The 25687-nt window shown below is 44.0% G+C and overlaps 1 protein-coding gene and 1 pseudogene across 5 annotated transcripts in view; one reads left to right on the top strand and one right to left on the bottom strand.

Moving 5' to 3' along the window:
- Positions 1-23774, bottom strand: part of Setdb1 (SET domain bifurcated histone lysine methyltransferase 1) — a 35469-nt gene extending 11695 nt beyond the window's left edge. The window contains exons 1-13 of one of the 5 annotated variants that reach the window (XM_075978169.1): positions 23622-23774; positions 22519-22787; positions 20018-20169; positions 11024-11058; positions 9018-9117; positions 8303-8428; positions 7940-8141; positions 6914-6987; positions 3691-3881; positions 3411-3540; positions 1913-2108; positions 1659-1814; positions 250-864 (exon numbers count right to left, since the gene is read on the bottom strand). In XM_075978169.1, coding sequence (XP_075834284.1) covers positions 250-864; positions 1659-1814; positions 1913-2108; positions 3411-3540; positions 3691-3881; positions 6914-6987; positions 7940-8141; positions 8303-8428; positions 9018-9117; positions 11024-11058; positions 20018-20169; positions 22519-22778 — 2237 coding nt within the window. In that variant the 5' untranslated portion in view covers positions 22779-22787; positions 23622-23774. Of the gene's footprint in view, positions 1-249; positions 865-1658; positions 1818-1912; positions 2109-3410; positions 3541-3690; positions 3882-6913; positions 6988-7939; positions 8142-8302; positions 8429-9017; positions 9118-11023; positions 11059-20017; positions 20170-22518; positions 22788-22947; positions 22973-23038; positions 23056-23621 lie in introns of those variants that run through there. The other 4 variants (XM_075978171.1, XM_075978168.1, XM_075978167.1 and 1 more) reach the window with 4 other exon arrangements.
- LOC142853550 (large ribosomal subunit protein uL18 pseudogene) lies at positions 16375-16976 on the top strand (annotated as a pseudogene).
- Positions 23775-25687: the final 1913 nt, after the last annotated feature.

The raw sequence follows: 25687 nt of genomic DNA, 5'->3' as shown, positions 1-25687 counted from the left end.
TTATAAAGCCCAGGCTGGCCCACAATTCAAGATGCTCCTGCCTCAGCTTCTCAAATACCAAAATTACAGGTATGTGCCACCACACTCAGTCTCTATATCATAACTTTCATGGTGGCCTTAGCAGAACTGTAGCTGAAACAGGAAGGAAAGGAAGATAGGAAAGCAATATAAAGAAAAAAAGAAAAGAAAAAAGAAGGCAAGTGTAATAAAGCTGGAAGCAGAAAGAGCACCCTATACACCCCAACTCACTTATCCCGACACCCATCCTTGCAGTCACAGCCAACCAGGAATTCAGGGCCCGTGTTAATGAAAACACCCTTGCCAGGGATGCGCTCCTTGCTGTAGGCCACCTGGGGTGGGGGAGTGGTGTCAATCTCATTAACACAGGACAGGGGAACATCTTCCTTGCCGTAGGTGATGTCCAAAATATAGTAAAAAGGCTTAAAGGGCTGAAACTTTCTGTCAACAAGAACATATGGATCCAAACAGAACATCTCCAGGAACAGGAAGTCACAGCCAGTCTCAAAAAGGTAGCGTTCTATCTCCTGCATTGTCCGAAGGCAGAGACCACAGGGTGTCTTATAGATAACATGAAAGCCCATCTTGCGGTTAACTCTTCGCCGGGCTGTCATCCTCCGGAAGTCATACAGCAGCGGTACTAACAGGGGGTTCTTGCCCCGGTACTGTTCATTCCTCATGGGTCTGATCCGGGACAGACAAGTGTGACTACAGACATGAGGTAAGTAGAAAAGCTTCTCCATGGGGGCTCGGTAGGAAGGCTCAGCCGGTGCCCGCTCTAACATCCCATGGAAGGCTGGAGGAGCTGCAGGTGCTGGGGCAGATGTTACTGAGGCCAAAGGTGATCTGCAAATTAAATGCGAAATATCAGATCATAAGATAACAGGCCAGAAGATAACAGGACTCTCTGCCATATAATCATCCCTCCTCCCGCTGGCTAAGCCACCTCTCTCATCTTTCAGAGAGTGCTGCTTTTTTTTTTTTTTTTTGAGATAGGGTATCATCATGTGGCCCAGAGTATCCTGCAGCTCCCAATCTTCTGCTCTACCCTTCTAAGAGCTGGGATTACAGGTGTGTGCCAATGCACCCAGGCAGCTGTGCTCTGGATGCTAAAGATTAATGTCAGATCTTTTCTCTTGGCAAACAAACCTAGACAGTGAACCCCCCTGCCTATTCTTCACGGACAGATCACGTCTCTAGTTCAACAGGACTTTCCCTAATGAATCTGTGTTACAGAGCAGAGTCAAGTCCTTTACCAAAGCAGCTGTGTTTTATATCCTAAACATTCTTGCTATTCCTAGGAGTCAAGGAAAGATGATGGTAACACACTCAACAAGTTTTGGTGACAGTGTGTTTCTCAGGCATGGGGTTTCTAATTTAACTATTCTTTTTTTTTTTTTTTATGACGGGCTTCTCTGTGTAACAGCTCTGGCAGTCCTGGTTGTAGCTTTGTAGACCAGGTTGGCCTTGAACTCACAGAGATCCACCTGCCTCTGCTTCCCAGATGTTGGGATTAAAGGCATGTGCTACCACCAGCTGGCTTAATTTAACTATTCTTTTCAAGTCCAAGTTTCTCCCTTCAGGACCCTGTATAGCAGTCCACGTTGTCAAGCTGCCTACAGTGTCTGAGGTTTCCTTACCTGTATGTCTGGTTAATCCCAAGTTTCCCAGCAGGTACATTTTCACTGAGTGTGGGTGAAGTAGGGGAGGAATGGCCAGAGCCCACAGATCCTGGCCGAAATGACGTGCTCTTTTTGGCCACTTGCTTCCGTGACTGAGCAAGTTGGCTTTCTAAGCTTCTAGGGAGGTTGAAAAGAGAACACACAGTTAAGGATTCAGAAGTTATGTATGGGAGGGAAAAATATTCAAAGTAAAAAGGAGGATGAGCACTCACTCAGTGTCACCTGCTTGTGGGGACAGAGGAGGGGCAAGGGGTGGGGCGGGTGGGGCAGGTGGGGCAGGTGGGGCAGGTAGGGCAGGTGGGGCAGGTGGAGCTATGGGCTGTGGGGGCTCCAGGGGCTTGAACTGGGTTCCAGTGCCAGTTAGGTCTTGTGTATACTGAACAACAGGACCTTTGCTCCTCACAGCACCTACAGGAAAAACAAAAATTACAATTAGGAGGATAACAGCTGTGTCAGATATCCTTATCACACTCTATCAACTAACGCAATATAAAAATGCAGCAAAGAAATGCAGAGGTGGCTCAGGGGTACAAACACGAGGCTGTATTCAAATCTTCACACCTATGTAAAGCTAGGCATAGTAGCATGTGTCTATAATCTCAGTGCTCATGCAGGGAAATGGGAGGTAGAGAATATGGAATTGCCCCAGAAGCCTACAGGGCAGACAGCCTTGCAGATGCCCCAAATAGACAGAACTTGCCTCAAACAAAGGAAGATGAGGCCTTACGGTTTCTTTGTGTAGTCCTAACTGTCCTGGAACTTGCCCTGTAGACCAGGCTGGCTTCAAACTCACAGACCCCACCTGCCTTCGGCGCTGAGATTAAATGCCCAGCAGGAAGCTGAGTCTAAACCTGAGATGTCCTCTAACCACATGCACTATAACATGCATATGCACACTGTATTCACATATAAAAGTGGCACTGGCAATTTTCTAAGTGTTAAGATTGTTTGTTTCATTATTTACACCATAAGGAAGTATACTAGTATATGCTGGTTTTGGGAAAAAATTGTTTTGAGGCATGGTCACATGTAAACACGGCCGGCCTCAAACTATGCAGTCAAAGATGATCTTGAATTCTGAATCTACCTCCTTTCTTTCCCAACTACTTGGAACTGCTTATAGGTGTGCGCCAACCACCTGACCTTATGTGGGTATTCAGAAAGAATCAGAGCCATAGCAATGTGGAGGCCTCTCCACAAATCCATCATCACTAATGAAACATCCTGGACACTTATCTCTAGCCAATGAGTTACAAGTATTGTTCTGGTAAATAAGAGGACAGCTGCCATATGTAATCTTTGTTGCAGAATATTTGTTTACATTGTAAAGATGTATCTTTGCCAAGGTGACTTCTGACTGGTTTAATAAAGAGCTGAATGGCCAATAGCTAGGCAGGAAGAAGAGGTTAGGTGGGACTTCTGGAAAGGACTCTGGGAAGAAGAAAGGCAGCCACAAGCCAGACACACAGGAAATGGGAGATACGAGATGAAAGAGAGGTAATGCCAAATGGCAAGAATATAGATTTAATAATATAGGTTAATTTAAATTGTAAGAGCTAGTTGAGACAAGCTTACACTAAAGGCCAAGTTTTCATAATTAATAAGTCGTCTCTGTGTTGTTATTTGGGAGCTAGCTGGCAGGACAGAAAAGACTCGTCACATCTATTGGCCTGTCTCCTCGTCTGTTCCCTAGGTACTTTTAGGACATACCCATATTAGGACGGGTTCTGAACTGTCCCCCTTGCTTCTTCTCCAGCGCAGAGGCTGATGATGTCTTCATACTGAACATGGGTTCCAGGCGTGTAGAGCCTCGGTAGATCCACTCACATCTTTTGTCATCCTGGGAGGCAGGATGAAAGGAAGGCAAAGAAACAGGTTCAGGGTAGAATCAATCCTCTCTCTTGTGAATATATGCCACGAGTCACCTCTGATTCCTGGACTTGGCAGTAAGTGGCTTTACCCAATGAACGCTTCTTTGAAAGAACATTACCAGAAAGAGGATCCTGACTAGGCTGCCATCCACCTCTTCAACTCGAGACTTCCACCATGTGCCCTCCCACTCCGTCTTGATGAGCTGGCCACTCTTGAGAAGTACCATGGGGCGATTTGGATAGGCAGTGATATATTCCTCTATGAAGTCTCGGCAGGAGCTGTCTTCTATGTCCTCCCATGTTTTTTTCACTATCCAAAGGAAAAAAGCAGAGTTGAGGGCAGAAACATGTCTTGGAAGGGAAGGACAGTTGGCAAGGAACTATTAGACACATTTAAAGTTTTGAGAGAGAAAAAAAATGAAATCATAACCTCAAGGGAAACAAAACCAAGGCCATCTTAAATATGGAATCCAATGTGCAAATGTATATACAAATTAAGTAAATACTAAGTAAGTCATACACTGCCTAAGCGATTTGCATAAAACAAATAAACGTTGCACTTTCTGGAGCTCCCCACTGGCTGGCTGATATAAACTACTATGAAATAAACCATCAGTCCTTCCCTCTTTTCTGAGGCAGGGTCTCAACATATCACTACCTTTGTTTTTTCTAATCAGTGTTGGTGATCAAGCCTACAGCCTTCCAGATGCAAAGGAGGAGCTCTCCACCACTAAGCTACAGCACATCCTACCAGCTCCGTTCTGTTCTCCTAAAATCTTACTTCTTTTAAAGATTCGCTCTTTTTACTTTAGGTATGAGTGCTTTGCCTGCATGCATTTCTCTGCATCACATATGTGCAGTCCCCAAAAAGGTCAGAAGGGGGCACTGGGTCTCCTGGAACTGGAATTAGACAGTTGTGCTAGAGCATCAAGTATATTCTTAACTGAGCCATTCTCCAGCCTGACTCAGACACCCAGCACCTATATAGACTAGTGCTGTGGGACAATGGTCTTGTACCTTGTCACTTATATTGTATTAATAAAATGATGATTGGCCAGTAGCCAGGCAGGAAGTAGAGGTGGGGTGACCAGGCAGGAAGTAGAGGCAGGGCAACGGAACAGGAGAATTCAGGGAAGAGGAAAGAGTCAGTCTGCAGTTGTCATCCAGACACAGAGGAAGCAAGATTAGACTGCCTCGCTGATAAGAGGTACCAAGCCACGTAGCTAACCAGACAAGAATTATGGGCTAATGTAAGTTATAAGAGTTATAAGAAGTCTGAGCTAATAGGCCAACCAGTTTATAATTAATGTGGACCTCTGTGTGTTTCTTTGGGACTGAACAGCTGCGGGACCAGGCGGGATCAGAAACCTCCATCAACAGACTAGGTACCATAGCACACACCTGCAACCCTAGTACTGCTGGGGGAAGAGTCAAAGAATACGATGGCCTACCTACCCACAAGCCAGCCAGCCAGCTATCCAGGTTAACCTAGCCAACCGGTTACGAGTTCAGTGGGACATCCTGTCTCAAAACGTAAGGTAGAAAACAATGTAATAAGAAACCCAACATGAACTTCTGGCATGTGTGTGCGTGCACACACATGTGCACAAATACACACACACAAATACAAACACAAAATATAGCCATAAATGGTGGCATAAACCTATAATCCCAGCATGTGGGAGACGGAGGCAGTAGGATTAGAAGTTCGAGAAAAGCCTTGGCTATACAGGGATTTCAAAGGCAGTTGGACTCCAGGAGACAGAGCTCGGCAGGTAGAGCACTTGCCATGCAAATACGATGATCAGAGTTCAGATTCACAGAATCCATATAAAAGCTGAGCTGGTGTGGTGACTGCCTATAATCCTAACATTTGGGCAGAAATAGGATATCCTCAAAGCAACCTGCTAGCTGGGATTGGCAAGTTTAGCCAATAACCATGCCTCAATAGATAATAAGCAAAGTAGACAGCAACTGTGGAAGGCATCCAACGTCAACTTTGGCCTACAGACATGCCCAAACACATGTGAACATGCAAACATAAAGTTTAAAACTCAAAAACAAAAGACTCTGGAATATGCTTATTTCCATGCTAACAATGATTATCAGAAATGTATTCTTCACCTTAACACCTATGTGAAAAAGACATGGTGGCCTGGAACTCCAGCATTAGGGAGTAGGTACAGGTATATCCTGGGAACTCTCTGGCCAGCCAGCCTAGCCAAAATGGTTTCTGTTTCAGTGCGAGATCGCATTTCAAGACAATAAGGGAGAGAGTAACAGAAGACATCAGACGTCCTCACACCTGGCCTCAATGGATGAGTGCACAGGCACTGCACAGAGAGATTAAAAATAAGTTAAGTGTGGAAGGGAGAGGCAAGTGGATTGCTGTACGTTCAGGGCTACCTGGTCTATGATAGACAGTTCTAGGACAGTCAGGACTACACAGAGAAACCCTGCCTCAAAATTATAGAGGCCGGGCGGTGGTGGCGCACACCTTTAATCCCAGCACTCGGGAGGCAGAGGCAGGTGAATCTCTGTGAGTTCGAGGCCAGCCTGGTCTACAAGAGCTAGTTCCGGGACAGGCACAAAAGCTACAGAGAAACCCTGTCTTGAAAAACCAAAAAAAAAAAAAAAAAAAAAAAAAAAAAAAAAAAAAATATATATATATATATATATATATATATATATATATATATATATATATATATAAAGGCTGGGGAGATAGCACAGTGGGTAATGTGCCCAATTCACAACCATGAAGATCTGAGTTTAACCCCTAGGATATACATAAAAAACATGCCACGGGCGTGTGCACTTGAAATGCCAGTGACAATCCAATTCCTAGCACTCCTCTGACAGCTTAGAACCAGTTTTAACTCCAGTCCCAGAGGATTCAAATGCACGTAGTCAAATATATGCAAGCAAAACATTCATACAAATAAAATAAGACATTAACAAGACAACCAAAGAAGGAAACAGCACCTTAGGAGCAACACCCAAATTTGCCCTCTGGCCTGCGCACATGTGCATGTGTGCACACAGCTGTAACATGAAACACCGTGTAGACAACACTAACAGAAATATGAAACACAACAGTAGCCTTCTTTAACCTAACACCTTAGAAATGAAATCAAAGCACATCTGTCAGATGCTAATGGAAGCCAGAACCTTCTAGTGCCCACTCTGGCTATGACGGGCTATCTATAAGTTAACCAACAATGCTGTATCTGCAAACAAACTGCAACACCAAAACAAAATTCAGACTTTCCAGGTGACCATTTTAAGAAAGACAAAGTAGAAGAGAAAATCAGAGTTGAGGAAGAGTACAGGAACACTTACGTGGTCGACAAATGGGATACAGTTCTGACTGAGTGACATAGGAGGCATAACCATCATCAAAGAAAATCAGAAATCTGCAGGGGAAATGGAAACGACAAAAAGATGTGGGGGTTATAGAATATTTTATAATACTATCTATTCTCTGAATCACAAACCTTCCAGTCTGTTTTTATTTCTACCCGTAGATTTTCCCTTATATCAACCACCTCTCCCTTTTCTGAAATATTTCTTTCTTCTGGGCATGGTGGCATACACTTAATCTCAGCACTCAGGAGGTAGAGGAAAGAGGATCCTTCTAAACTCCAGGACACTTGTCTGAATAGAGAATTACAGGTCAGCCAGGATTGCATGATACATTTTTTTCTAATCCCAGCACTCAAGAGACAGTAGCAGGAAGCTTGTGAATTTGAGAACAATCTAGGATACATAAGAAGTGTGATGGCAGTCTGAGCTATGCACAGAGATGTCTTTAAAAAAAGAAAGAAAGAGCCGGGCGGTGGTGGTGCACGCCTTTAATCCCAGCACTTGGGAGGCAGGGGCAGGTGGATCTCTGTGAGTTCGAGGCCAGCCTGGTCTACAAGAGCTAGTTCCGGGACAGGCCCCAAAACCACAGAGAAACCCTGTCTCGAAAAACCAAAAAAAAAAAAAAAAAGAAGAGAAAGAGAGAGAGAGACAGAGACAGAGACAGAGCCGGGGGGTGGTAGCACACGCCTTTAATCCCAGAATTTGGGGGGCAGAGGCAGGTGGACGTCTGTAAATTCAAGGCCAGCCGGGTCTACAAGAACTAATTCCAGGACAGGCTCCAAATCTACAGAGAAAACCTGACTCAAAAACAAAAACAAGAAATAACAGCCACAACAAAAACAAAAAAATAAAAAAGAAAAGAAATGACATGGGAAGAGAGGAAGGGTTTCTGATTACAAAGGATGAGAACACAAAAGCTGGCAGGGAAATCTTGCCCATGGTTATGAATAGTGGGGTGCTGTGCTCCCAGCTCCCCTACAATCTACAAACCCGCCCAGGTACCTGAGCTTGTTCTTGACGTTGGGGGTCTCAGCTACAATGCCAGCATAAAGCCAGACCTGATTTCCGTCTTTGTATTTGGCCACCACTCGACTGCCCACGAACAGCTTGTCGGCAGGAGGGTGGTAATCGTAGGCAATATGGTTGCCGGACAGCAGACTCTTCCCTTTGTTGTCAAACTTCACTTTGTATTTCTTTCCTAGCCCTGGGTGTAAGACAAACAGAATTAAAACAAAACCAACGACAACAACACAACTCTAAGACCTGGGTGCAATGTAGGAGATGAAAGAAAAGGCTTTGGGGAAAGGATCAGCAATGGAGACCCACAGGAGACTTTCCTTAGTCCGTCCTCTGGCTTGAACATACCAACAGTCTGGATGGCAATAAGGGTGCCTTTGTGCCACGTCTTGGTCCTCTTCTTGCCCAGAATTCTCATGTTGACTATCAGGTCCCCATCTTTGCTCAGTTCTCCAGACATCTGACCCAAGGTTCCTACGAACACATAGAGTTGTTATAAAGAGTGACGTCATAGGTTAGAGAAAGGAAAGGTCAAGAGGGCAGTATGGTAGGATAGGGGTGCAGCTCAGCTGGTGGAGTGCTTACCTAGCACGCACAAAGCCCTGAATTTCAATCTAACTATGACATATACCCAACATAGTATTTCATGCCTAAAACCCAAGTATTCAGGTAGGGAAGGTAGGAGAATCAGAAGTTTAAGGTCATCCTCAGCAAAATATGAAGCTCAAGTCTAGCCTAGGATACAGAAGACACCATCACAAAGATCGTAGTATAGGAAATAAAGGAAACTGAGGTATTCTACGACCACTAGATACTTTTGCTGAACCCTTGGACAAAGGCAGCAACACAAGACAACTCAACTGTTTATGCTAACAGGAGAAACAGAACGCTGAATACCGAACATCCCCACGTTCACACCTAAAGGTATCCTTCGGCACACCCTACCAGCACGTCCTTACTAACAGCAATAGTAACAACAGTTACCAGCCTGAGCCACCACATCAAACAAGCTCAGGCCGACTGTGGACACCTCTCATCTCTGTAGCTACTCCTCAACACCAACCTTTGTGCAGATCCTGGGAACTGCTTTTCTTGTTGACAGCATCCATGAACTTTTGGACATCCTGAGCTGATTTTCTTAAGGCAGCCATAGCTTCACGGAGCTGTAGGAAAACAGAAGGGTCCAGGGATGCAGTTATCAGGAGTTAAGACACAATGAGAAAGCCAGGGACTTAGTGAGACAGAACTTGCTTAACATGTTCAGGGACCCCTGCTTCACATACCTAGTACTGCAAATAAATAAAATAAAATAAAACAGGAAAAAGAATACTGACTATGAAGACTTGTCTTCAACAATCAAAACAGATTCAATTATATTTGGAGGTGCAGGGAGAGGCAACTTCTCAATTTTTCTGCATTCTTGCAATATCCACATGGGGCTTACTACATCATAGATACATTGAAACTAAACGAACTATATGCACAGGCCAAAATTATTCCTAGTTTCAAAAGCTACTTCTATTTTTTTTTTAAAATAGGGTCACCTGAGCCAGGTGGTAATGGCGCACACCTTTAACGCCAGCACTAGGAAGGCAGAAGCAGGCATTTCTGAGTCTAAGTCCAGCCTGATCTATAGATTCAGTTTCAGGACAGCCAGGGCTACACTGAGAAATCCTGTGTCAAAAAAACAAAACAACAAAAAATAAAACAAACAAAAAAGAAAGGGTTGTCTATATTCCAGGCCTGCCAAGAATTTACTAGGTAGCTGAGGATGACCTTGAACTTCTGGTCTTCCTGCCTCCATCTCCCAAGTGCTGGGATTATAGGCAAGTACCACAAATCTGATGGTGTAGTACTGGAATTGAACCAAGGCTTCCTGCATGCTAGGGCAAGCACTGTACCAGATGACCAACATTTACAGCCTATGAGTTCATATATATTCTTTTAAACAAGTAACTATGAATTTTTTAAGATAATTTTTAAAAACTTGTTTTAGATTTATTTATGTGTACTACATATGTGCTTGCTGAAGTCAGGACATTAGATCCCCTGGAACTGGAGTGATGGATAGTCATATAAGAGATCATGGGAGCTGGGTGGTGGTGGCGCACACCTTTAATCCCAACACTCAGGAGGCAGAGACAGGTGGATTTTTGTGAGTTTGCGGCCAGCCTGCTCTACAAGAGCTAGTTCCAGAAAAACAAAAAAACAAAAAAAACCGGGATTATGGGAGTGATGAATAGTGAACCTAGGTCCTTTGCAAGAGCAGTGAGTGGTTTTTGTTTGTTTGTTGTTATTTTTGGTTGAGACAGGGTCTCTCCATGTAGAACTGGCTGTCCTAGAACCCACTCTGTAGACCAGGTTGGCGTTGAGCTCACAGAGATCCAGCTACCTCTGCCTCCCTAGTGTTGGGATTAAAGGTGTGCGTCACCACTGTCCGGTGCAGTGAGTGTTCTTAAACAGAGTTATGGTTTATTATTGTTATTGCTATTATTATTACTACTACTAGTAAAGTTTTTGAGACAGAGGCTCACTTTTATAACTCTAACAAGCCTGGAATTCTTTATGTAGATCAGGCTGGCCTCAAATCCATTGAGATCCACCTCTCCGCCTGCCTCTGCCGTCACAGAGCGGAGATTAAAGGTGTATGGGCTACTATACTCAGAAAACTTTACTGTTTTTAGTTATTACTATTTTGATTTTTTGAGACAGGGTATTTCTACACAGCCTGGAATTCACTATGTAGACCAAGTTGGCCTTGAACAGAGATCCACCTGCCTCTTGCCACCCAGTGCTAGGATTAAAAGTATGTCCTACTAGGCCTGGCTTTAATTGGGTTTTATGTCTGTTTGTCTCTGTAAGTGAATGCCACTTGTATATAGGTGCCTGTATACCAAAAAAGGGCACTGACTCCCTTGTAGTTAAGGTATAGGCAGCTGGAAGCCTACCAACATGGTGCTGGGACTGAACTCAAGTCCTCTGCAAGAGCAGTATGCTCTCTTAAACCACTGAGACATTCCTCTTGGCCAATTTCATGTGTCTTAACTTCCTATAACCAACCCAACTAACCTTCTGGTCTTTTGGAGTTCTGCTTCCAGCATCACCTATGGAAAAAAAAGAACTTTAATGAGTATACAGATATAGGTACCAGAATTTTCTTTTTTTCTTTTTTCTTTTTTTGGTTTTTCAAGACAAAGTTTCTCTGTAGCTTTGGAGCCTGTCCCAGAACTCACTCTGTAGACCAGGCTGGCCTCAAATTCACAGAGCTCTGTCTGTCTCTGCCTCCTGAGTGCTGGGATTAAAGGCGTGCGCCACCACCACCTGGGAGTACTGGAATTTTCAATGAAGCAAGAACTGAATGAACTCAAATCATAAGTAGAAAAACATTATTGATAAAAGCAATTTAAAAGTCTGGGATGGCTGAGTGGTGGTGGAGAACATCTTTTCTTTCTTTTTTAGTTTTTTGAGAAAGGGTTTCTCTGTAGTTTTGAAGCCTATCCTGAACTTGCTGTTTAGACCAGGCTGGCCTTGAACTCACAGAAATCCACCTGTCTCTGCCTCCTGAGTGCTGGGATTAAAGACAAGTGCCACCGCTGCCCAGCTGTGGAGAACATCTTTAATCCCAGCAGAGGTAGGTGAAGCTCTATGAGTTCAAGGCTAGGCTGATTTACAGATGGAGTTCCAGGACAGCCAATGCTACACAGAGGGATCCTGTTTCAATAAAACAAAACAAGTGCGGGGAAGTAGCTCATTGGCAGAGTACTTACATAACATGGGTAAGGCCCTGGGTTCAATCCCCAGCACCAATAAGGAAAACAAATGTTCTAAATAAATAAATATATGAAGATATTGAAGGAAAGCAGTGCCTGGTGTCAAAACATATGAACTCAGCTACTTGAGAGACTGAGGCAAGAACATGAGAGTCTGCTGTGGCTACAAGATAAGAACTAAACCAGCCTGGGCAATTTAGACCCTGTCTCAAAATAGAGAGGTAAGACAGAAAGATAATGGAGTATTTAGGCCAGGCTAGTTTACACAGTGAGTTACACACCAACCAAGAACACATATGAATAAAAAAACCAAACCAAACAAAAAAACAAAAGTCTAAGACTAAAGAGCAGACTCTGTGATTAAAGGGAACAATTCTCTTTCAGAGGACCCAGTTTGGACCGTAGCACCCACATCAGCAGTTACAACCACTTATCACCACATCTCAGATCCGGTGACCTTTCCTGAGCTGCGTCCGGTTATACTCATATCCATATACTCATATACACATAGACAGACACATTTTTAACACATAGTTAAAAAGAATAAAAATAAATCTCTAAAAGGCAAAACCCACTTTTAAACCCCCAAACCAACCAAACAAATAAGTAAACAGCAGGTGGGGCCACATTTTCTGGTAATATAGATGAGTCCCTGGGCTCAATTCCCAGTAGGAGACAGGGTAGTGAAAAAAGTCTAAGAGAGAAAAGCAGTAAGCTCCTGCCAGTGCTTCCCTCTAGATGAAGCACAGAGACGGGTGGGGGTCTACAACACTCAAGGTATTCATCATCTATTTGAAATTTTCTTTCTTTTCTTTTTGAGACAGGTTTTGTCCGTGTAGCCCTGGCTGTCCTCAAACTCACAGAGATCCACCAGCCTCTGCCTCCCAAGTGCAGAAATTAAGGGTGTGCGCCACCATACCCCAGCCAAAAAACCAAATTCTTAATTAAGGTCCAATCCATGTGCATGTAATTCAGTGAATTTTAGTCCACTGATTAGACTGAGACACTATCTTGCTGTACTTACTTTCAAAACATTCTCATCAGTCCAAAAGGAAACTTCATGCTCATTACCCATCATTCCTTTCCTCCACTTCCCCAGCCCCAGGCAACCAGAAATCTATAGTCTGTCTCCATGGATTTGCCTGTTTTAGACATTTCATATAAATGAGTCATATAACATCTGTGGTCTACACAGGTCCCTCTCTTGTAGAACATGTCGGTACAATTTCATAGCTGAATAGCACCTCACTGTAAGCAGATACCTTGTATTCAGTTTACCCATTCTTCAACTCACCTGCTTCTACTTTTCAGCAACTATGAATAATGCTAAAATAAATGTTTGTTTGCTTTTTTTTGTTTTTTTGAGAGTGAGGCTTCATGTAGCCCAGGCTGCTGTAGGATATTTGTTCATACTGTGTGAAGACGTGTTACTATGACTGATTTACTAAAGAGCTGAATGGCTAATAGCTAGGCAGGAAAGAATAGGCAGGACTTCCAGGGAGGGAAAGGAACTCAGGGTTAGAACTTAGGTGGACAGGAAATGCCACCGAGACCTGGAGGAGAGGTAAAGAGTCATGTGGCAGAATGCAGATTAATAGAAACAGGTTAATTTAAGTTATAAGAGCTAGTTAGGAACAAGCCTAAGCTAAAGACCAACTATTCATAATTAGTAAGTCTCTGTGTCATTATTTGGGGGCTGGCAATCCAAAGAAAGTCTAACAAGAGAGTCAAACAACACCAGGCTGGCCTGGTATTTAGTATGTAAGTGGAAGCTGCCCTTGACCCTACAATCTTTATTGCATTGCTTCCTGAGTGCTGGTTTTATAGGCACGTAATACAGTTAAAAAGTGGTTTTGATTTACATGTCACCCATGATGAGTGATGCTGAGAAATCTTCTCATGTATTTATTACCATTTACAAATCTAGGAAAACCAGATGCTATGGCACACATGTGTAACCTCAGGTTTAATAGAGAGGCAGAAAGATCAGGAATTTAAAGAACACATTAAGTTCTAGGCCTGCTTGGGTTACAAAAGACCCTGTCTCGAAACAAGCAACCCCACAACAAATAAAACCAACATCAAGCTGGGCTGTGGTGGCATACACCTTTAATTCCAACACTCAGGGAGGCAGAGGCAGGTGGATCTCTGTGAGTTTGAGGCCAGCCTGATCTACAGAGTGAGTTCCAGGACAGCCAGAGATACACAGAGAAACCCTGTCTCAAAAAAACCAAAAAATAAATAAATAAAAACAACTCCAAAGAATCCATTAAAAGCCTTCGCCCTTCTCCACTTTTGAGACAGGGTCTCAGTTTGTTGTGCTGGCTGGCCTAGAACTTGCTATGCAGACTAGGCAGTATTTTTTTTATTTTTCTCTCTCTCAAGACAGGGCTTCTCTGTGTAACAGTCCTAGCTGTCCTGGAACTTGCTCTTGTAAACGAGGTTGGCCTGGGACTTAGAAATATCCACCTGCCTCCCAGGTGCTGGGATTAAAGGCGTGCACCACCACCGCCCAGCTAAAGATTTATTTATTCATTCATTTATTTAATGTATATGAGTGCTGTATCTGTATGTACGTCTTTATGACAGAAGAGGGCATCAGATCCCACTTTTAGATGATTATGAGCCACCACCATGTGGTTGATGGGAACTGAACTCAGGAACTCTGGAAGAGCAGCCAGTGCTCTTAACTGCTGAGCCATCTCTTCAGCTAAACTGTCTTTAAACTAAGAGATTCACCTACCTCTACTTGCCAAGTGCTGAGATATTCAGCCTCCAAAATCTAAAATTATTTCCCTTGTTATATTATAGTTATTTCTATATTCTAGGTAATAGGAGACTTTTCAACTTTCGTCTCTGCTTTTGAGATGGCCTCACTCTGCCACCAAGGCTATCCTGAAACTGTTGCGAGATATTTGACTATATTATGTAATGTGTGTTACTGTGATTGGTTTAATAAAAAGCTAAATGCCCAATAGCTAGGCAGGAGGTATAGGTGGGACTTGAGGATAGAGAGAGCTCTGAGAAGAAGAAAGGGGGAATCGCCAGCTGGACGCAGAGGAAGCAGGACATGCAGGAGAGGTAAACGTCACATGGCAGTAAAAACGAACAGAAATGAGTTAAGTTGTAAGAGCGAGTTAGAGACAAGCCTAAGCTAAGGCAGTTTCCATAATTAATAAGAAGTCTCGTGTCATTATTTGAGAGGTGGCTGATGGGACAGAGAAAGACTCATTTCAGTAATCCTTCTGCCTGAAGTCTCCAGAAAGACAACAAAAGCAAACCCTGTGAGCAACAACACTGGTAAATACAGGGAGCCTGGAATTCTCATACCTCAACTGTGTATGTCATGTATGTCAGTCAAGCATTCTACCACTGAGCTATTCCCATCACTTGTGAGAATGGAAACTGATCTAACTGCTCTGAAAAACTATGGCAATTTTGCCTAATAAGACAAACATACGTTTACTAAAATGCCCACAAAAACACTGAAACAAAAACATTCACAGCAGCATCATTCATGACATCCCAAACTAGAAAGAGTCCAAATGTAGCACAACTCTACAGCAGTTGATGCAGAGACTGCTAACTGGTCAAAGCAATTAGAATACCCTAAATGGGACGGCTATAAGCATCCCCAAGCCCACAAGTCAGGACAACCTTGCAGAAGAGGGGGTGGGATAAGGAGGAATGCTGGGAAAAGTTGTCTTCTGGATGGCACAGGAAGGACTCACAGCAGCTCTGGTGTCACCCGCCCAAGATGCACAGAAGATCAAGTCAGTCAACATTCCAGCAAGGATGAGGGAGGGGCACCAGGTCCCACCCTTCCCTGAGGAACTATTGGCAGTTAAATGTTGCTGGGGGAGGGAGAGCAATTCTTCTTCAGGGATGTACGTAGCCACTGGTAAATTGCCCATGATCCAGTAAAGAACCCCACACCCATGCACGTGTAAGCAACTCTAATTAAACTCAGTGGATTAGAAAATAAAAATTAAAAAACAAAACAAAACATGAAAGTTGAAAGAAAGTTGGGAAGATGAAAGACTGTAGATAGTATGGGAAACAGTAAAGAGCAGGAGAGTGAGGCCAGGCTGTGGTTTAATCCCAGCATTTAGGGTGCACAGGCAACAGGATCTCAGTGAGTTCAAGGCCAGCCTGGTCTACCAACTGAGTTCAAAGACAGCCAGGACTGTTATAAAGAGAAACACTGTCCTGAAAAACAAAACAAAACACAAAGTCTGGGGGTGGCACAAGCCTGTAAACCCAGCACTTGGGTGGCAGAGACAGGCTGGTCTCTGTTGAGTTCAAGGCCAGCGTGGTCTACAAAACAAGTTCCAGGACAGCCAGGGCTGTTACACAGGGAAATCCTGTCTCGAAAAACCAAAAAAGAAAAGAAAAAGAAAAAAGAAAAAAATAAAAGAGGGGAAAAATGGAATGAATAATGAAAATCTGGCACACATATGTAAATGGAATATTATTCAATTCTAAAGAAGAATAAAATCACAATGTTTTCAGGAAAACGGAGGGATTGGTGATCCAAGACAAAAGTGACAATAAACACAACACATCAACCCGAATATAGATAGGATGAGAGTTCATGCATCTGTCAGGTTACGCATGCCCACTGGGATTGCGCATGCACAGCATACGCACATGGATGACGCTGCAGTCTACGGCACTGGCCTGCTGCTGGCATGCAGGTTTCTCAATAGGTTTGGCATGGACAAGATCTATGAAGGCCAAGTGGAGGGAACTGGAGATGAATACAATATGAAAAGCATTGATGGTTAGCCTGTTGCCTTTACTTGTTATCTGGGTACAAGTCTTGCCCCAAGTACAACTGGCAATAAAGTTTTTGGGTCCCTGAAGGGAGCTGTGAATAGAGGCTTGTCTTCTCCTCACTGTACCAAACAATTTCCTAAGTATGATTCCGAAAGCAAGTTCAATGCAGAAGTACATGAGAAGACAGCATGGTCAGAATATTACACACTACAGGCATTACCTAATGAAGACAAAGATGCTTACAAGAAACAGGTCTCTCAGTTCATAAAGAACACTGCACTCCAGACATGATGGAGGAGATTTGTAAAAAAGCTCATGCTGTTACCCGAGAGAATCCAGCCTATGAGAAGAAGCCCATGAGAGAAGTTAAGAGGTGAAACTGTCCCAAAATGTCTGTTGCCCAGAGGAAAGACTGAGTTGCTCAAAAGAGGGCAAGTTTCCTAAGAGCTCAGGAACAGGCTGTTGAAAGCTAAAGCAATTATCTATGAAGATTTCTTTTCATAAGACAATAAAGTTACTCACTGACTAAGCAGGAAAAAAAGCCAACGAATGAATAATGAAAATCTGGTATATATGTAAATGGAATATTATTCAACTAAAGAAAAATTAAATCACAACACTTTCAAGAAAATGGGTATTAAGTGAGGTCACTAAATCTCAGAAAGGTAAACATTCCTTTTACATATTTGGATCTTTGCCTATAATGTATACACACGTATATGTAAACAAATGTACATACAGGTACAACTTAACATGTAGAAAGAAGAACAGAAAAGGGTAACACTGGGTGATGAGGAAGAATGGAATGCAGGTAAAAGACACAGAAAAGGGCATAAGGCTAGCCTTTTCTTTTCTTTTTGAGACAGGGTTTCTCAGCGCAACTCTGACTGTCCTGGAACTTACTTTGTAGACCAGGCTTGCCTTGAACTCAGAGAACCACCTGCCTCTGCCACCTGCCTCTTAAGTGTTGGGATTAAAGGCATGCATGACCACAAATGGCTAAGGCTAACTTTTTCTACTTTGAACTCTGCCACAGAATTTTTGGGTTTTGTTTTGTGTGTGTATGTGGTCTTAAGTGTACAAAAGTACAACTGAGAGTGTGAGAGAGTGTGTGTGTGGTCTTAGTATATAAAAGAGTAATTGAAGCCAGGCATCGCACACATGTCTTTAATCCCAGCACTCAGGAGGAAGAGGTAGGCAAATTTCTAAGTTTGAGGCCAGTCTTGCCTACACACTGACTTCTAGGCCAGCCAGGGCTACTAGTGATATTCTGTCTCAAAAGAAAGTCATTGACAGTCAAAGTGCAAAATCCAAAATGAAGCTTCACAGCTGCAGAATGGCTAGCTGTTCTACTGTACAGAAGTTCACATATAGACTTTTGGTCTGGGCTGTGTTGATCTAGCTGCAGGATGATTTTTATTTGCATGTTCTTTACAATAAAGTGACCCTTATTTTGTAAAAATTAAGTGACAGGCTGGGCGGTGGTGCCGCATACCTTTGATCCCAGCACTCGGGAAGCAGAGGCAGGTGAACATCTGTGAGTTCGAGGCTAGCCTGGTCTACAAGAGCTAGTTCCAGGACAGGCACCAGAGCTACAGAGAAATCCTGTCTCACCCCACCCCCACACCCAATTAAGTGACAGTATACACATTGCATGATTGTAGTTATATTTATCTATAAGTGACAAAAGTATAGAGAAGGCATGATCAGTGGTTGTTAGGGGTGACCATGGAAACTTAGTAAAAGGAATATTTTGAAGTGATACAAATTTTCTAAACTTGGATTACTATATAAATGTACTAAAACTCAAATCACATAGTTAATATGTCTATGTTTTATGCTATGTGAATAATACCTTAATGAAATCTCACATAACAGAAATCCCAGCAATCAGGAGGCACTTAATAGAAAAATAAAAACAAAACAACCTCCCCCAAACCGCACAACAACTAAGAAACAAACAAACAAAAAACAACCAACTGCTATGGAGTCAATGCTAAATTGCCTACTGAGGGAAGTCATGAGCCACACATGAATTTGGTGTGTTAGCCACGTCTGTAACCATAGCACTTAGAAAGCAGAAGTATCGCTACAAGGCTGAAGCTAGTATGCTCTATATGGTGAGTTCCACACCAGCCAGATACAGTAAAATCTTAGCTCAAAATAATAGTAGAGAGATGGTTCAATGCATGAAGTGTTTACAATACAAGTCCCAAGTCCTGCAGTTTGGATCCTCAGTACCAAACCTGCAATCCCAGTACCCACAAAACAGAGATACACTGTAAGCTGGCTATCTACACATGCTAGAGTTGGTAAGCTCCAGGTCCAGTGAGACCTTGCGTCCATTATAAAGTGAAGGAAGAAAGCTGTAGACCTCTGAAGTCTCATGCTTGAACATCTGCAAACATACATGTACTCACACACTCAAACATGCCCATGTGTACATATACTGTGACCACTAATGGGAAATCGACAAAATTTGTAAAAAGGGAATTATTTTGACTGTGTAGTGGTGGAAGATCCTGCCCACGAGGGTAGTCACCATTCCCTAGACTTCATAAAGAGAGAAAGAGAGTTAGCTAGCTTAAGCAGCAGCATGAGGCATCCTCTTTATCTCCAGACTTCAGATACAATGAGACCAGATGCTTCAGGCTCCTGCCACTGTAAATCTTCACCATGATGGGCCATGATCTGGAAATAATCATCAGAATAAGCTCTTTCCCTTCAATTAATTTTGTCAGAATATTTTATGATAGTTACAGAAAAAGAAATTAAGACACAGGTAAACCACACACAAACACATGGGGGGGGGGTAGAAAACATACCTTATCTGAAATTGGAAAAGGAAGCAATCAGGATATAGCACACAGGGAATATTTATGGTGCTAATAATACTTGCTTTTTTCTACAATAAATGTGCCAGGCAATGTAGTATATGGAGTTGTTGACAATATGGTTTCTTATTTTCTACCTGCTCATCTCATATTTCAGCTTTTATTCTAAGAACTTTCTTTCTTTTTTGGTGTTTTTTTTTTTTTTTTTTTGGTTTTTCAAGACAGGGTTTCTCTGTAGCTTTGGATCCTGTTCTGGAACTAGCTCTTGTAGACCAGGCTGGCCTTGAACTACCAGAGATCTGCCTGCCCCTGCCTCCCTGAGTGCTGGGATTAAAGGCGCACGCCACCACCGCCCGGCTTTTTTTGGTGTTTTTGAGAAAGGCTCTCACTGTTTAGCTCTGTGGTTCTGGAACTGACATCTGCCAGCCTCTGCCTCCTGAGTGCTGGGACTAAAGTGTATGCCACCATGCCTGGTCCATTCTCATTCTCTCTCTCTCTCGGTTTTTTTTGAGACAGGGTTTCTCTGTGTAGCTCTGGCTATCCTGGAACTCTGTGAACCAGGATGATCTCAAACTCACAGAGGTCTGCCTGCCTCTGTCTCCCAAGTGTTGGTATTAAAGGTATGTGCCACCATCGCCCAGCTTTCTAAGAATTTTTCTAACTAAAGTTTCATCACTTACCTGAATCAATACTGAGGACATCATCATCTTCATCAGGAATCTCAATTATTTCTGTAGGCTGGGAAGATTCATCCTCGGAGCTGCTGTCATGATACTGCAGTCCCAACTTAGAGTAGAAATCCTTCACCAGAGACTCACAATTAATCACTGCCCTAATATTGGAACACATAGAGAAGATCAAAGCCAGTGGAGAAGTAAGGTTTGGAGCATTAGCATTCATCCACATTTATGCAATGTCAAGCCTAGGAGCTCACACCTATGATCCTGGTACTTAGGAGCCTCAAGTACCAGAACTGCCTAAGTTTGAGGTCAGCATAAGACAATACAGTGAGTTCAGGGCCAGCAAGGCCTACAGAGTGAGAAACCTTTAAAAACATGAGTAACAACACAGTATCAAGAATATAGTCTGTTTGCCATACATGTTCCAAAGTATCTATTTATGCTTTTTCCATAACGTTTCTTGTTTCCAAGCAATTACTACATGAAATAATTAATTTGTTAGAGTCATATCTTTCTACGTGCTGAAAGTTAGAAGACCCAGCACTAATTATTTATGTGGATTTGGGAACTAAGAATAAGGTTTTAGGGGCTGGAGAGATGGCTCAGTGGTTAAGAGTACTGATTGTTGGGGGCTGGAGAGATGGCTCAGAGGTTAAGAGCATTGCCTGCTCTTCCAAAGGTCCTGAGTTCAATTCCCAGCAACCACATGGTGGCTCACAACCATCTGTAATAGGGTCTGGTGCTCTCCGCTGGCCTGCAGGCATACACACAGACAGAATATTGTATATGTAATCAATAAATAAATATTAAAAAAAAAAGAGTACTGATTGTTCTTCCAGAGGACCTGGGTTCAATTCCTAGCACATATATGGCAGCTAACAACTGTCCATAACTCCAAGATCTGACACCCTCATACAGAGATACATGCAGGCAAAATACCAATGTATGTAAAATAAATAAATTATTAAAAAAGAAAAAGAATAAGGTTTTAAATAGTGGCATAATTTCACCAGGCAGGAAGGCACACACCTTCACGTTTAATCTCAGGGGCAAAGGCAGGTGAATCTCTGTAAATTCCAGGCCAGCCTGGTCTATAAAGTGAGTTCCAAAGCAGCTAGAGTTATGTAAAGAGACTCTGTATAAAAAATAAGCAAACAAGCTGAGCAGTGGTCGTGCACGCCTTTACTCTCAGCACTCAGGAGGCAGAGGCAGGAGGATCTCTATGAGTGATCCTCTACTGAGGTTTGTCTGGACTACAGAATGAGTTCCAGAACAACCAAGAGAAACTTTGTCTCAAAAACAAAAACAAACAAAAGAAAAAAAGGAAAACAAACAAACAAATACTGGCATCAGTTTCAACTAGTTCCTCCACAAAAGTTCTCCCCAAGTGTAATACTAACACCATCTACTTGGTGATCTGAAACAGATATTCTGGAGGGATTACGAATTTATTAATGTTTCTCAGTTAAAGACAGCAAGCTGAGAGGTTGAGGATATAGCTTAGCTGGCAGAATGATTGCCGAGCCCTTGTTGTATTGGTGCTATTCCAATACAACACAAACAGGGCATGCTGGCCCACACCTACATCCCAGAACTCAGGATGTAAGAGGATGATCAGGAAGGTCGAGATCTGCTCAGCCACCAGCAAATTCAAGGCCACACACTGGTATTGGTGAGACCCTAACAAACCAACCACAAAAAGTTGGGTGCTTTAATTGCAGCACTTGGGAAGCAGGGCTAGAGCAAATTTCTGCAAGTTTGAGGCCAGTTAAGTCTAGATATTGAGATCTTGTCTCACAAGGAAAAGAAAAACAGAGCTGGGTAGTGGTGGCGAATGCCTTTAGTCCCAGCACTTGGGAGGCACAGGCAGGAAGATCTCTGTGAGTTCGAGGCCAGCACGGTCTACAAAGTGAGTTCCAGAACAGCCAGGACTGTTACACAGAGAAAACCTGTATCTAAACAGCCCCCCCTCCACCCCAAAAAAGAGAAACAGAAAACAGCAAATCCACAATCCTTACTTCCTGGTGATCTTACTAAGGAAACAAAGTTTAGCAGAGAAGGAAGACAAAAGAATTCAAAAGCTTTTAACTTGCTTATTGCTGACCAAATACACAGGGGAAAAGTTCATGCTGCTACGCTGCCCTATAAACCCTGAAGAAGTGTGAGGTCCCACATGACTGAACTAGGTTACGAAAAACCACCTCAACAAGCCCGCAAATGCACATTGGCTACCACAATCCCAGAGAACTTAAACAACAATGCAGACACTAAGAGAGACTTACATAGATCTAATCTACATGGGAAGTAGAAAAAGACAAGATTTCCAGAGTAAATTGGGAGCATGGGGACCTTGCGGGGGCTGGAGGGGGGAGGGGAGAGGCAGGGAGGGGAGCAGAGAAAAATGTAGAGCTCAATATATATCAATAAAAAATGTATAAAAAACATAAAAACAAAAAGAATGGAAAAAGCGCACACTGGCTTCTGCTTCCAAGAGTCCTTACCTGGACACATCGTCATATACCTGGTCAACATAAGCCACCTCAGACTCCTTCTGCAGCACCAACGTCTCCAGCTCTGCCAGCTGCTTCTTGCGCTGCTGTATACAGTCCATCTTCTCCAGTTCTTCATCAATTAAATGACGAAGTTCCTCCATAGAGATACCCAGCTCCTCAACCACTGCCTGCTGCAGCTCAGCAATGTCATCAGAGTCAGCTGCAGCTGTTGCTGCGTCCAAACTAATGCACCCTGGGAGGGAGGACATGGTTTTGCCCTGTGGGGAATAAGAAACGAGCATGACTCCCACCTCAACTCACAGACAATTTCAGCCTCGGAAGAAAACGCACTCTATCCTGCAACCTCTTAGTCACACAGTCTGTTCTCTCTCCTCCTCCTCCCGAACGTGACCCGGAGATTTTTCTGGGGAAACTCACCTGCTCATATAGAATAACGGGCCTGAATAAGATCTACCAACATGCAACAGGGAGCTAGCAAAATAGTGTTTCAGGAAACTGAAGAGCTTACCTACAAAGTAAGGTATTTCTGTATTTCTATGAGACAACGTGTTCTTTAACTAATAGGATGACTCTGTCTCGACACTGCGTCTAATCTAACTGCCACGGCCACCTGCAGACAGGGGATCGTAATTAACTAATTCCATCTTGGGTTCTTTCTCACGTTACTTGGCTTCCCTGTGGAAAGTAGCTTCTACGACCAGGCAGGGGGATGGCTGCGTTGAGGAAGGGGTTCTCAGCGGCACCAGGCCCCGGATTCCATGCCCAGCAGAAAGCAAAGGAAGACAGACAAGGTCTCCTTGCGTGAACAGAGCAAAGCCTGCAGCGAAGGCGACCACTCACACTCACGCTCCAGGAACCGCGCGCACGGGGCTCGGCGGCCAGGGCGGCGACGGGATCGCAGCGGCAGCAGCAGCGGCGGCCCCGGTGCAGCGCCCGCAGCCCCGGCCTCACACCCGCCGCCCGCTCGGCCCCGCCCCCGGCCTTCTCCGCCCTCCGCCGAGTCTCCCCGCACAGCCGCGGGCTCCGAGAAAAGCAGCCCGGGTCCGCTTCAGCCTCCCTCAGCCCGTCCTCCCCACAACGCCGCTCCTCACCACAGGGCTGCGTCTCTCCACACGGACCCCAGATTTCGACGCCAGGGCTCGGCCTCGCCGACAAACACAAAAACCGCTGCGAGCGACAGCGGGGGTGGGGAGGCAGCGTGAGGGAGACAAGGTTTTGGGAAAACTAAAGGAAAGCCCGGAAGCAATGTCGAGCGCACTTCCGGCTACGGTAGGCCGAAGGGGTCAAATTTCACAGCCTAGCGTCGCGGGATCGGCAGGAACTGTTTGGGCCGAGCGGGCTTTGTCAAGAATGTTTACTGAAGCTCCTCCCCAACTAGCGGCCGAAAATACTTTGTTTTGAAGATATTTTTTAGTTATAAAACTGCCATTTATTGCAAAATTACTGCATGTTCACTTCAGAAAGTATGAAAAATACAAACAAACAGGAAAAGATCACAATTCCACCACTGAGATTGTATGGTCTTTGGTCTGTCACACGTCTTTAATGTGTGTCTGTGTGATACACAAGGGGACTCGCATCTTCTCATTTTGTGTTTAAATTTTGTGTGATGGGTGTCCCCTCCCCCCAAGCATGTTTCTCACGCTCCCTAGGTCATGTTTCACCCTCTTCTCTCCCCATAGTCTCATGTTTAATGCCTGTTTTGTGTGTCGTCTTTAAGACCCTGAAGATCTTGAATCAGCATTTCCTTAAGAGTTTCCTTTGGTTGGGTGGTGGCACATGCCTTTAATCCTAGCACTTGGAAAGCAGAGGCAGGCGTATCTCTGTGAGTTCGAGGCCAGCTTGGTCTACAGAGCAAGTGCCAGCCAGACTCCAAAGCTACACAGAGAAACCCTATCTAGAAAAAAAAAAAAAGATTTCCTTTGATTTTATTTTTTTCCTCCTCTTGTGGAAATATTTTTCTACTCAACTTTGAATGCAAGCACTTCCAGTACAGATCCGACCAGGAAACCCCACCCCTTTTTCATCCTCAGGGATTGAACAGCCCTAAAGATAAATTGCCAAATTCAAGTAGATGGTTCTCTCCTTCCACTGCCCTCATAACCCTGCCTGTGTTATATGCCCAGATCCAAGAAGTCCCTCAAAAACCAGCAAGGAGACCGAGTCCTGTATGTGAAAGCAAAGAGCCTTTCTTTATTTTATACAAGTTTGCAAACACTGTCTCTCTGCATGTCCAACCTATCTGAATAATTGGAGAGCCCCAAACTCAGTTAGAGTTGGGTTTTTATAAGTAGTAAAGGTGGGAGCAAGGGATTTCTAAGGTTCAGGACTCCTGAATGGCTGACATTTGTCTAGGGGTGTCCTGGTGAGTGTGCTGGCAGGTGATCCTATCTACAACAGTTGGAATGTTAGGAATTTCCTTTGGATGGTCTGGGTTCTTGGGTGATGCCTGGTTTTAGGAATTTTTCCTAATGCATGAGTTCTCTGCCAAAGCAAAAATCCCATCAAGCCAAATCACAACAAGTCAAATTAAGAAATATCTAGGTTTAATGGGATTCCTGTGCTCTTGGGTAGCCCTGAGGGGGAACCGGGAGGCCACAAAGGTGACCATCCTCCAAATTCATGCATTCCAGATCCTGACCCCTCCCCCAGGGAGGTTAGGGTATTTAAGTGAGCTGCCAGAGGAGAAACACGTGGTCTCTTTCCTCTCTCCCCTGTGGTCGCTTTCACAAACTCCCAGTTGTAATGGAAAAATTAAAAATGCTGCAGGATCCCCAGCGGCGGCTGGCAGCAAAAACGCTGCAGGTCCCTAAGCAGTGGCAGCGGGCCATGTGGCAGCAGGCAGGGGGCCCTGAGAGCAGCCAGTCCCAGGCAGGGATGTCTGCAGGCCCCTGAGTGGTAGCTGGTCTAGGGCAGGGAGACATGGAGAGGAGACACTTAGTAGAGGGTGACAGAGACATGGATAGGCACACCATGCAGAGTGAGGTTGGATATTTATTTAGTGGGTTATGGAAGGGAAGGAGGAGAAGGAGAAAAGCAGAGAGAGAAAGACAGAGAGAGGGAGGGAGAGGGACGGAGGGAGAGACAGAGGGGAAAGGGGAGAAGTGGAGAGAGGCAGAAGCTGCCTCTTTGAGAGGGAGATGGAAAAGAGAAGGAA

The sequence above is a fragment of the Microtus pennsylvanicus genome, chromosome 7 (genome assembly GCF_037038515.1).
Source record: "Microtus pennsylvanicus isolate mMicPen1 chromosome 7, mMicPen1.hap1, whole genome shotgun sequence".
Classification (NCBI taxonomy): Eukaryota; Metazoa; Chordata; class Mammalia; order Rodentia; family Cricetidae; genus Microtus; species Microtus pennsylvanicus.
Note: the sequence above shows the minus strand (reverse complement) of the source record. Positions and strands in the feature narration are given on the sequence as shown.